Source organism: Glandiceps talaboti, chromosome 6, assembly GCF_964340395.1.
Source record: "Glandiceps talaboti chromosome 6, keGlaTala1.1, whole genome shotgun sequence".
Lineage (NCBI taxonomy): Eukaryota > Metazoa > Hemichordata > Enteropneusta > Spengelidae > Glandiceps > Glandiceps talaboti.
Window position 1 is genome coordinate 26,699,561 of NC_135554.1, and position 13,150 is coordinate 26,712,710.

At 34.2% G+C, this 13,150-nt stretch overlaps 1 protein-coding gene across 1 annotated transcript; it reads left to right on the forward strand.

The window, feature by feature from the left end:
* The first annotated feature begins 388 nt into the window (after positions 1-388).
* LOC144436131 (serine palmitoyltransferase 1-like) lies at positions 389-11,693 on the forward strand. Its single transcript, XM_078124832.1, has 14 exons — positions 389-444; positions 1,523-1,630; positions 2,231-2,322; positions 3,013-3,106; positions 3,260-3,332; positions 3,844-3,976; positions 4,627-4,756; positions 5,469-5,558; positions 5,964-6,071; positions 6,663-6,758; positions 7,233-7,384; positions 8,198-8,312; positions 8,754-8,824; positions 9,935-11,693. The coding sequence occupies exons 1-14, from the start codon at positions 397-399 to the stop codon at positions 10,035-10,037; spliced, it is 1,413 nt and encodes a 470-aa protein (XP_077980958.1). The 5' UTR covers positions 389-396; the 3' UTR covers positions 10,038-11,693.
* Positions 11,694-13,150: the final 1,457 nt, after the last annotated feature.

Genomic DNA, 13,150 nt, shown 5'->3' on the forward strand with positions numbered 1-13,150 from the left:
CATATCCGGATTTTTTTTCAAGCAAATCCAGTGGTGGACCCCTAATATATACCGAATAAACTTGCTGTTTTCAGTATCTCTTATTGTACAAATGTACTAGACAGATATGATTTGACCGTATTTCTTTGTGATATCTGTTTTATTGATGCTGGTAGATTGTTCATGGCGTAATAGCAGCAGTCGTAAATAAATGAGCTTCTGAATTCAACAGAAAATTACCCCCAAACACAGTCTTGGATAGACTGCTTTTACCTTTGCAATGGTCAGAGAAGACCCAATCTAGAAATGTGACACTCCTTGTAGATTGACGTTTGACCTCGTGCGCTGACCTATTCTCAACCAATGAGAGCAAGCATTCGTAGTGTTGACCTTTGACGTCACTTGTGTAATTCCAAGATGGTGGAAACATGGACCTTCGACGAGCTAATTGAAGCTTTTCAAAAGGTAAACAGCACATTTTTCACGAATTTTCTCTCTATTTCGCAATATAGATTTTCTTTAGATCGAACCTCTGAATGGGGTTTGAAATTCAATGTCAATCGACTTCAGGATATGATAGTACGTAACCTTTTCAGGAAGCTCGCCTTGAAATGAACTGTATTAGTACTCGATCGCAAGCGTCAGTTGATGGACTTCTCCGTACCCACCCAAAGTGCCGTTCAGCTATTAAAACTGTGAAAGTAAACGTACCGTGATCCGAATGTACGAATTGGCCATACACTAGAGCAGTAATTCAAAATATTTGGCTATTTCCATTGCTTAATTTATTGTGTACTTTTTCCCGGAATGTGACAAACCCGTTTGTTTGATGTTGTGCGTTTACGGTTTACGTTTACATTATAGTTACCAAAACAAATACTGACAACCTATTTCATGTAAATGTGACTCGAAATTGACTGTTTAATTTCTGTCATGTACAGCCTAAATATGAAATCTAAGAGTGTGCTTATACACATGTAAGACGATATTGGGAATAATTTCAAACCAATTCTTTTTTCTGGCATAGACCCTTTTATAGGGTTCAGTTCCTGTATACTAACTAGGATGGGCAATGTATAGGGTAATATACATGTAAGAATATATTCAGGGACATGGGGTTTGTAGTAGAAACGTTGGTAAGAACTTAATTTGTTGAGAAACATTGCATCTTCTGAGAAAATGCTAATGGTTAAGATAAGTAAATTAATTGTACCATTACATATACAAGTAGAGAAATGGTTATTTACTTGTAAACAGTGGTGACAACACTTTGCCCATCTCATTCTTGTCCTAGAACTAGAGTAGTCCATCACAAATAAACATACATTGTACATTGAAGCACTGTTGTAACACTGATGTATCCACTTTCTGGCTGCAACAGAGTTACTGTATTTCCTACCTAAAGCCAAATGACACGGACCATATATACAAAGATATCCATGTACGTATGTATCTATATACTCACAGAGACAAAGAAGGAATACAAAACTTTTCCTGCACCAATGTGATAGTACCAGATTAACTTGTCTTTCTTTTTGTACAGGCACCTTTGTATCATATTATTTTTGAAGGGGTGCTAATCATCTGGATTTTCTTCTTAATCTTCAAAAGAAGCTATAAACCTCTCAGACATGAAATACTATCAAAAGCAGTAAGTACATGTATGGTATTGTCTAAAAATATTTACAACCAACATTTCCCTTATTTCAAATTTGCTTTCATTTACATATCACACATCAGGGTTCTTCCGTAGTACTAAAGATCAAGAGTAATCCAAAAACCATTTATTGCCTTGAGCATGACTTAAAGTTGACCTGTCAGCATTTCCCTGACACAGTGACTGGGTAGATATCAAACCTGTATATTCAGTGACTGGATAGATATCAGACCTGTATATTTTCTTCTAGATTTTATAGACAGGACTGAGGTATAGATTATTCTAAGACCCAATAGAGAACTTGCAATCCAGACTGAACATGCTCAGATGCAAAGGACTATGGGAGTATCTGTGGTTATCGTAATACCTAATCGTGAGCTACCAATAAAAAAAAAATCTCCCACAATTGTCAGAATAACTATGAATTGATCATTCATGGTTGCAAACAATGTAAGAGTATTGTTTAAAATACCGATCCATTAGTATTTGTTATGACATTCAACATGGTGGGTTTGCAAATTCCCTATTATTAAGGTTATGCGAATATATGTATTGTCACATAAACTGGAGATTTACACTTTATTTCGGTTTCAGGAACAAGAACAGTTGATAGAGGAATGGCAGCCTGAACCTTTAGTTCCAAATCAGTCAGAAAATGGAATGGTGAGGTATAAGGTGGTTTCACAGTAAGTAAAGGTTGAAAATAAGTTCACGTCACATCAATTGTTTAGTTGACTGCTTTGTAAAGTTTTCATCATATAAAATATCAAAAGATATTCGAAATGTATTATAATATTTCAGTGCAAAGGTCCACATCAGATAACAATTAAATTGGTTAAAACTAAACAGTTGTGCAGCAGAGCTTTAGAAAACGTTGCACAATGATGATCCTATCTAATGTCTATGACTATGACTCAACAGATAAGATAGCACTAATGTGTAAAATGTGAGATTGAATCATGCATTGATTGGCCTTGATGATTGCATATTAAGAGATTCCAAAAGCAACCTCTTACACATACCATATTACTGACAGATAGAATTAACCCCTAATTGACATGATGTACAATACATATATCCTACAGTATGCAATCAAACAATTTTCATTGACTATTTTTATTGCTATAGTTACAACTTGTGCAACATATTAAAACTTAAAGTACGTAAATATTGCCATCAATAAAACCATGGGACAAAGGTATAATGTAAATTCTGTGCTCTCATCTGAGGAAAAGCAATTGATATATCAGACTTTTGTATTCATATGTTTCTGTTTATTTTTAGTAGCCATTGGTTTATGCCTTTTACTGATAGATAGTCACAACATTTTAATGTTTGAAAATATAGTTTCATCGATAAATTTGTTTCTTTATAAGGCAAGGTGGACCTAAGGTAACAGTGGATGGCAAGGAATGCCTCAATTTTGCAACCTTCAACTTTCTTGGTATGTTAGGAAGAAAGTCTATTGAGGTAAGCTAATGGTATTTAATTCTTTCAAATATAACTGTACTTTGTGTGACACCTTTACTTTCACTTTTTCTTAGGATTAGTACAGACATAAAAAATTGTAATCGAAACCATAAATATTCATACATGTAAATACCATTTGTTTTTGTAATGTAGGATGCAGCAGTCAAAGCGCTTAGAAAGTATGGAGTTGGTTCATGTGGTCCTAGAGGATTTTATGGTACAGTTGGTGAGTTCATTGACAGTTCTCTGCACTTAATGGATTAACAAACCTTTAGAAGTGAAGAAATTTTCAGTAAAGAGAACAACCCCCAAACGGAAAACAAACAAATAAACAAACAAACAATAGCAAAACAAGACATAGATATGACATACATGTATCAGCAAGGTATCAGCCATTCCATAGTTTGTTGTATCTTGATCATCGCTATCTCACAAAGTGACTTGGTATACAACAACAACAAATGCATATGTTTAGATCCCATGTCACATATGCTGTAGATTTAATAGACTGCATGATGTCAAGTGAGATACAGTCTAGAGAATCACATTGAGCTATACAGTTCTCCCCATCATATATATTTACAAAAAATGATAATTTTAAAGTTTTCACAGATGTGAATGAATTTCTACTGTTCATGATAAAATTACATCATACATTTTACGTTGCGTTGTGCTTAGTTGCTTTTAAAGGGAAAGGATACCTTAATACTATTATTTATGTGTCCTTTCTTTGTTAGATATTCATTTAGAATTAGAGGACAGATTAGCTAAATACATGTCAACAGAGGAAGCCATTTTGTATTCCTATGGGTTTTCAACTGTGGCTAGTGCTATCCCAGCCTATTCCAAGAGAGGAGATGTCATATTCTGGTAAGTAGTACATGTGTATTTTGTACTTCTTAATAACTTTGTACCTACATGCTTTTGACCTTGAAGCATTCAATATAAAAATGATAAAATATCAAAGGTTTTCAATATTTAACTTACAGCACCACTTTGTATTGGATACAGGAACTCTATAAATTTTCTGATTGGTTGATTGATTGATTGATTGATTGGTTGATTTGAAATTCATTTCCCAGTTAATAGTTTGTATACGTATGCAGACTTTCATATTGGTCACAGGACATGACACCCCAAGGGATGAACACTAGATATTGTTTGGCCTTGGAAAGTTGCAAATAAAACTTCAAAGAGTACCCAACAAGAAGAATTTGTAAGAAATAAAGCCAATGTGAGAATAATGATAATGATTAGAGTATTTTGTTAATTTAATTTGACATGTTTAGTGCAAAACATATATTCCCTAGATTAAATGCATCAGTGGGTGGTGGTGGTGGTGGTGGTGGTGCTGGTGGTGGTGGTCAAATTACAAACTACAGACTTGATTGATTGATTTGTTGGTTTGTTGGTTGGTTGGTTGGTTGGTTGATTGATTGATTGATTGATTGATTGATCAATGACATTCTACAGGAGACTACAATAATTTATTTTGTTTTATTATCTGTTGTATTTGACAGTGATGCTGGTGTATGTTTTGCAATACAAATGGGTGTGTTAGCATCTAGAAGTCAAGTGAAATTCTTCAAACACAATGATATGGAAGATTTAGAAAGACTGCTTAAAGAGCAAGCTGTTGAAGACAAGAAGGTAATTCAGTCTGGTATAAAGTCCTCAACTTTTCCCCAAACATTAAATCAAGATTCACATGAAGTCATGGTTGAATACATAGAACATAAACCTTACCAAATTGGTTCTAAAACATTTGCACAAAACGATGGTAATATGTTTAAAGTTGTCTAATTTGAATCCCCCTAATTTTTCACTCATAGTGATGAGGCGAATATAAATATTGAGGCATAGTTAGATATTATCCCTTAACGTTTTTCTTCATTCCGCCAAAGAAAAAACAAGTGACCTAAGGGGCCTTGTCACTCTGAGTCACTAGACAAAGTGACAAAACTCTTTCAGTCATGACTATTTTCCTGCCGACTGAAGAAAAATATTTAAGAATAATATAATTATACCTCCTCAAACATAATTTATGAAAAATCAGGAAAACATAATGATGATGTAGAGTGTTCTGATTAATATTTCTAATATTTCTGATATTTCTGATATTTCAAGCACAGCAAAACCATAGATATAGACATGGGTTGTCATGACATAGAATAGTCAGGGTATACAATCCATATTTTCTGTTCAAAGACGATAACTTAGTTTGTGCATGCTATAATATCTAATTATCCTGTTGTTGTAGGTTAAGTTGAATAGCCAAGTTGCTTCAGTTAGCACAACTTTTGTACTCTTCTTGTTAGTATATCTGAAACACAGTGATCTATGTCTTCTTTTTGATGATCAGAATCCCCGGAAAGCCAAGGTAACCAGAAGATTTCTAGTTGTGGAAGGGCTATACATAAATTATGGGGACATAGCACCGTTGAAGGAACTGGTAAGTTTGCTGTATTTACATGTTGAAAGAAATCAAATCAAATGCAAGAAATGATTATTCCTGTTTTTGTTTTACAAACATGGTTATAGAATTTAACATATGCTTAAATATGTTATTAGATTAATGATACTGAAGAGTATGATACAATATAGTTACCGGAAGAAGATGAAGTAGTGAGAGATATTTAGGCGACTCTTCAATTGTATATAGTGGTAGTGCGATTTCAATAACATTGAGGTCAGATTTCTTGTCATTAACAAAATAGTGACACATTTCAAGTTTTCAGAAGGATCAAAGTTTGTAACTTCCTTTGTTTTTGGGATTGTTATATCACTTCTTTCCTGACAACAATGTTTTTCTTCTTCAAATTTTCATGTTTACAAACATTTCTTATTTATCTTACAGCTTGAAATGAAATACAAATACAAAGTGCGACTGTTTGTTGATGAGAGTATTTCATTTGGTGTTCTTGGTGCACATGGTAAAGGCCTTACAGAACATTGTGGCATTCCAGTAAGTATACACTAGTCGTTGATCCTCTGGACTTAAGAGAGGCTGGCTTGGAATCTACAGGTTGTAATTTCAAGCCTCGCCTGCACCATTTGTTTCTGAATGGCTGAAATCCTTGAGCAAGATTTGTACCACACTTGTGCCTCAGTCAACCCAGCTTTATGATTGGGACCTGGTAGGATAGATGTTGCAATTTGAATGTTTTAGTCTGTGCTTACAGAGGCTGCAATGGATTGTATGCTTTCTAGGGAGTTGAGGAAGTATAAAGGCCATTGTGCCACTGTAGGTCCATACCAAGGGTATTAAATGTAAAGTGCTTTGTGCACAGTCCTGAAAAGTGCTGTATATAAGTATCATTACTATGTGATAAAAGAAGATGATGCAATTCAAAAAATCATTGTCACTATGTGAAAGTTTGGTTTTATAAATCTTACTTACAAACCTAGTGATGTTATTCTATCAAAATATGAAATCATCTTTGTGTTTAAATGATCATTTACCATGTATGATAACAAAGTACAGATGTATCAACAAAACGAGATATTATTTTCAGAGCAGGAAGTTACCTGTGTATTTTGAATGATCATTTCCCAGGTTGAAGAAGTCGATATGATCTCATCGTCTATGGAGAATTCTTTAGCTAGTATTGGTGGTTTCTGCTGTGGGACTACTTTTGTCATAGATCACCAGGTAATTCTACTTCAAAATGTTAGAGCCAGCCACTATTATATGTACGGTATACCAATGCAAGTGATGACTTGCAAGGAAATGTGTCCAAACTATTGGTATTGGTATGGTGCATTGCAGTATCAAAAAATACATTGCATACCTGTATGCAAATGAGAGTATGAGCATTCCGTGATGTATATAAAATCACATGAACACTCAGTTATATCTTTACAAATTTTGGATTCACATTGTGTAATGATAGCAGAACCTCATGACGAATGAGTGCCAGACAGGTATATGGGCTATGTTCACTTTTATTTACATGTACTATCAATTGCCCCCAGAGGACACCAAAAACACTAAATATGCAAAAACCTCACCAGATTTATCTCACTGGTGACATATGCAAAAACTCTGTTCAGTTGTGCAAAAAACTATGTATGTGTAGTCTGGAACTTTTTCCTCAATAGAGATATTTGTTATGATCAATTTCAGAGATTAGCAGGTCTTGGGTACTGTTTCTCAGCATCACTACCACCACTTCAAGCATCAGCAGCAATTGAATCTCTAAATCTGATGGAAAATACTCCTGATATGTTTACTAATTTACAGAACAAATGTATGATTATGCACGATCTTTTATCCAGGTAAGTTTTGTCTCTCTAAAAGATGAAATGAGATAAATTTCAGGACGGTACAATTTCTTTCATGCACTCCTTTCTTTGATCAACCTTCTGTTTACTCTCTCTATTGCATGCATAAGTATCATGTTTGTTATCCTAAGACTAGTCCTCTTAAAACCCCAGTCTTGCAGAAACAGAAATCATACACAGTTTAAATTGTGGTACATTACATTACAAGGTATGGAAATCTCGGCATGTTTACCTGATTTATCATGCCTATTACTGCATTTTCCAGACCTTAGCAAAAATACTGAAAATGCTGGATTTTTATGAAAACCTGTAATCCAAATAATGGATAGTGTACAGAGGAGTTGTCGGTGGTCGAGTGGTTAAACCACTTTCCTGTTACCACTGTGGTCAGGGTTCAAACCCATTCAGGGTTGTCAGAGACCGAGTGGTTAAACCACTTGCCTGTTGCCACTACAGTCAGGGTTCAAACCCATTCAGGGTTGTCGGTGGTCGAGTGGTTAAACCATTTGCCTGTTACCACTGCGATCAGGGTTTGAACCCATTCAGTGTTTGATTAAATTTACCATGCCGTACGTAAGGAGAGTGTCTTTCAGTTTGACTCTACCAAATAATGCAGGTTTTCGCTAGGCACTCCAGTCCTGCATTATCACTGAGCCAACAAGGTCCGTGTTATAGGTGTTCATCACCTGTGTGGTCTTTCTGGCTGATTTCAAGTTTAATAAATAAATAAATAAATGAATAAATAAATAGATAAATAGATAAATAAAAAAATTGAAATGAAATAATCTTATTTTGTTTACATTGCAGTATCCCTGGCCTCAGAATTACCAGTGATCCTTTGTCTCCTATCAAATTTATCCATCTTGAAATAGCCCTTCCAAGATCCGAGGAAGAAGCAGTTTTGCAAGCCATTACTAGCAAGGTGAGTGGTTCTTGCATTACCATTACATTATTTTTTCTGACACCGAATGTACAGTTACTTTTTTCACAGTAACCTCTCTATATTGTCAATGTATCTTTTATGTTCAAGGTGATTTATAATCCTGATGGGCTGGGAGGTATTTTAGTACCTCATGTTACTATAATAAAATAATCTACTACTAGTACTATATGTACTACATTACTTGAGGTGATGACCACATAAGATATATCCGTTGTATTAAAAGTGCAATGTGTAGTACTTGTAGTAGCTGAAATGTATACAACTTGTAGCTGAAATATATTATATCATATCATTGTAGATGTAACATTTGTCCTGAACATAAATTGCCATGTATTCTAGAATGTCTTATATTCTGTTGGAAGTTGTAGAGCACCATGTTTTTGTTCAGTAGATTTAACTCTATACAAATATTTGTTATAGGCTACAGAAGAAGGAGTAGCTATCACATGTGCCAAGTATTTGCAAGAAGAGAAATTCCCTCCACCTCCAAGGTAAAATATTATTAATACTTGTACTCAAAAGTAGGAGTAGACATGTTTTTGACCATTAAACAACAACAACAACAACAACAACAACAGCTTAACTTTACTGTACCAAATGACACTGTAAACATGGAATTTTTTGCAAAAGACTTATTTTCGCGTATTTTGCTAGAAAACAAAAACACAAACATAAGTAGTGACACAATATACATGTACCAGTCTGGTAAATAGTAAAATAAGTAGTGACTAAACTGCCTTCTTGTACATGAACACAATGTACCAGTCTGGTAATTAGTAAGAATAAGTAGTGACTAAAATGTCTTCTTGTACATGAACACAATGTACCAGTCTGGTAAATAGTAAAATAAGTAGTGACTAAACTGCCTTCTTGTACATGAACACAATATACCAGTCTGGTAAATAGTAAAAATAAGTAGTGACTGAACTGCCTTCTTGTACATGAACACAATATACATGTACCAGTCTGGTAAATAGTAAAAATAAGTAGTGACTAAACTGCCTTCTTGTACATGAACACAGTACATGTACCAGTCTGGTAAGTCTTTGAGAACTAACTGAAGACTGTAAAATCATAAAATTTTCTAGTAGCAAAAATATCTAGGTTTACAGTAGCAGAATATTCTTATACAATGTGAAGTGTCTATTGGCAATATATTATTGCCATGTTTTTGTACTTCACCTTTAATAGACTGGTTGATGGTTCAAAAATGCATCGCTGCAGCAGCATATATTCTGTACATACAGGGGTTGGCATGCACTAACCAATGATGGTTAGTTGTCACCTTACCATACCCTGGGTTTAGCAATAAAACCCTTCTCTGTCATTGATGGTGTTTAGTCTTTATTCTATAAAATCACTCATAATTGACGAGGTCAACATGTCTTCCCCTCATTTCACAATAAAAATATTATTTCAAATGTAATAACAACAAGACAAGCCTAAACCTAATGCATATGATGCAAGCGACTTGGATCAGAAAACCATCTATTGTGATGCACTTTGATTACAATGCACAGTGTAAATGTCATTAAATAAAGGCAATCTGAATCATAACAATATGTATTTTTCTGACGTCTTCATTCTCCTGTTTCTTCCAGTATTCGTGTTGCAGTCAGTATAGAAAACAGTGAGGATGATCTGAAAATAGCAGCCAACCACATTAGGGAAGTCACTAAAAGTCTCCTAGATCAATTATCATGATAGAGAAATCAGACTATTTCTATCTTTTTAAATGCCATCAAATCAAATTCAGTTATATAATGCAATATTTTGGTCTCTGTAGGGACTGGGGATAATAAGATGTTATTCCCCAATAGTTTTCTTTATTCAGCCAAGCAAAATACGAGTGACCTAAGGGCCCTTGTCACTACGAGTCACTAAACAAGTAGTGACAAACCCTTAGTATTTTCTGGTGGAATGGAGAAAATATTGAGGAGTAATATAATTATACCTCCTCAAGTATATGAAAAATCTGGAAAAATAAATTAAATGTTGATTTGGAACATTTTGATTCATACTTTGAGCACCGCAGAACCAGTGATGTAGCTACAGATTGTCATGATGTAGGACAACAAGGATATAAACTCCATATTTTCTATTCAAAGACAATAACTTGACTTGTGCATGGTACAGACAAAAGTTACCTACCTTCCTAAGCCACTATATCATTAACAGAGGAAGACTGATTGGTATGTGTTAATATAACTCTTTGTTTATAACATCATTCTTTCGAGACTTTTTTTGTTTGAACTACCAATTTTTTTTTCTGTCACTATTTGGTACAAGTATTGCAGGGTATCTGTGACTAGTTGCTAAATATATCAACAAATATTGCTGAGCAAAGTGTGTGAAATATGCTGTGTATTAACAAATTTAGATTTATTAACGCAAAATAATACTGAGGGCAAAATTCAAACAACCTACAGTTTACAATTTAACAACTCGAAAATTTAGGATTTGCTGCCAGGAAATGTTTTGACTCATTAAATGATTTCAGTGTTCAGTTGATTCTACCCAACTGCAGATTGCTTTATGTTATATATACATTTATAGTGATCACATGGGAACGGGTTCTAACAAGGCTATAATGTATGGTAGTGTGCTTTAAAACAGTTTTATTCCAATGACGTCAATGTGGGATGAAAGATTTGTCACAATGTATGCAATATGAAAGTATTGTCTTTTCTGTGCTAGGTAAGGATTTCTTATTATAAAGATATATAATTAAGGAAAAGGACATTCAACAATTATCTTTTTTGTACCGTTTGAAAAAAACAAAGAATAACTACAAATTTGTATTGGTATGATAATAAGATGTACATAAACAAAACTATTGAATCATTTTGATAGATAAGTAAGACTTCAAAATATTGAGAGTGGTCTGTAACAAATACTCTTATCTATTTTGAATATCTGAATTGTTAGCTTTCAAGACACATTTGTGAGATTACAAATAGAACTGATAAAAGACTTTGAAATCTAGTCTAGCTGACCGTGAATCTAGTACATACAGTGTATGTGCACACCAAACTTGTCAGTCAGCACATCTTAATTAAAATGGAGGTTTTTCAGATATATGCAGGTTAGTCAAGCAATGTACACTTGTGTAATATTACTTTTCACTCGCAGCATCTCTGTTGATTTGAAATATTTACTTCAATTTGTATAAAAGTAGTCAATTTTTGATTAAACTGAACAATTTCACAAATTCTGCTCGTATGAGGAGATTTGATAAATTCCAAGTGATAACATGTACCACTTAGTGAAAAGGATGCAAATGTAAGTTTTGCTCTAGAAATGATCAGTGTGTGTTATATAATATAGGGTGTATATGTGTGTCTCTGTGTGTGTGGGTCTGTCTGTCTATGTGTGTGTGTCTGTGTGTCTGTCTGTGTGTGTGTGTGTGTCTGTGTGTGTGTCTGTGTCTGTGTCTGTAGTTTTCACAGACAATTCTAACCATTCGTTATTTGTACTACCTATATAGAAAGCAATGAGAAAGCGTATTTCAGAACATATTTCAATTTGTTTGTAATATGCCAAGTACATACTTGTATATTTGAATGAAAAAAAAGAAGTGTAATACATAAGTACTGCTACTTTGATTTAATGATGGTAATGTGTATTTTTTTTGTATGTAAACTTTCAGTGGGGTCTTATATTTTCTTTTATTTATATAAATGAAAAGAAGTGTTGTTATCTCAATGTACCATGTCTATAATCAAAGACGTGTTTGACACTGACTTAGAGAAGCACAGACCTACCCAATACTACCATAGTTTGTATGTATTCTACACATCGTGATGAACTGAGTCATCTCATAGTATTAGACATACTGAGATGACATGTATTGGGGTTCACTGAACGCTGCATGGCAATAAATGTTAATTTAGCAGCAAGGAGACACTAAGGGAAGCCACAGCACGTTTATTAGATACTTCAACCTTTTTTTGATATCACAAACTGTTGATGGTAAAGACAGAAAGTTCTAAACAACTGTAACATGATTATGCTAACACCTTGTAGCTTTATCAAGTTTAACATGACTGTTACTAGAGTGTGGTTTGAGTTGATGTGGTATAGTGTACTCTGTTTTACTGACTTACTGGTGCCCTAGTAAAACATACACAATACAGTGTTCACCAGACCCTAGTTATCTCAGTGTGTATGATACCATGAACAGGGCAATTTATCCCAGTTTGCTGTAATATCATGAATGTATTTAAACATCTATTAAGTCTTTGTATATGAAAGGTGTCTAACATGTACTTACAAGTTTTTCATTTTCACAACATACCTTGCTGTATTCAAGAACTTCTTCAACTATTTTGCCCAAATCCTGATAGTTAGCTGCACTGTAAACACACTAGTGTATTTACTTTGGTCAGTGATGACATTTGTATACAATGTCATGTTGCCCCATGTTTTGTTACATCTCCTACCAAGAATGTCCCCTTGTAGAAATACCTGAGTATAGAGTATTGTTTTTAGGGGGCTATGATTTGAGTGGATATGTCAAGCAAAGGACACTTTCTAGGACATTTTGTACTTAGTTTAGAAATAGTCCACTACCCTCTTCTGTTTTTATTTTATTTTTGTATAAGAAATCTTCTTAAGTATACTAAAAGAGTGATTGTCATTTAATATCAAGTAATAACTGCCTCTCAACTATTGTGTGTACCAATAGACTGAAAGATCGGCCGTTGAGGGCGCTCTTCTAATCCGTTTCAGAGGAGGTATGATAAGGACACCCCCACCCCACGTGACAAATTTTACAGTTTAATGTATCAATGACTAAAGGTAAATAGTATTGTACT

Excerpts from the sequence above, each read along its gene's own strand:
- LOC144436131 (XM_078124832.1), top strand. The coding sequence starts at position 397 with ATGGTGGAAACATGGACCTTCGACGAGCTAATTGAAGCTTTTCAAAAG. Across the intron at positions 445-1,522 it reads TAATTGAAGCTTTTCAAAAG|GCACCTTTGTATCATATTAT; the intron begins GTAAACAGCACA and ends CTTTTTGTACAG. Across the intron at positions 6,759-7,232 it reads CTTTTGTCATAGATCACCAG|AGATTAGCAGGTCTTGGGTA; the intron begins GTAATTCTACTT and ends GATCAATTTCAG.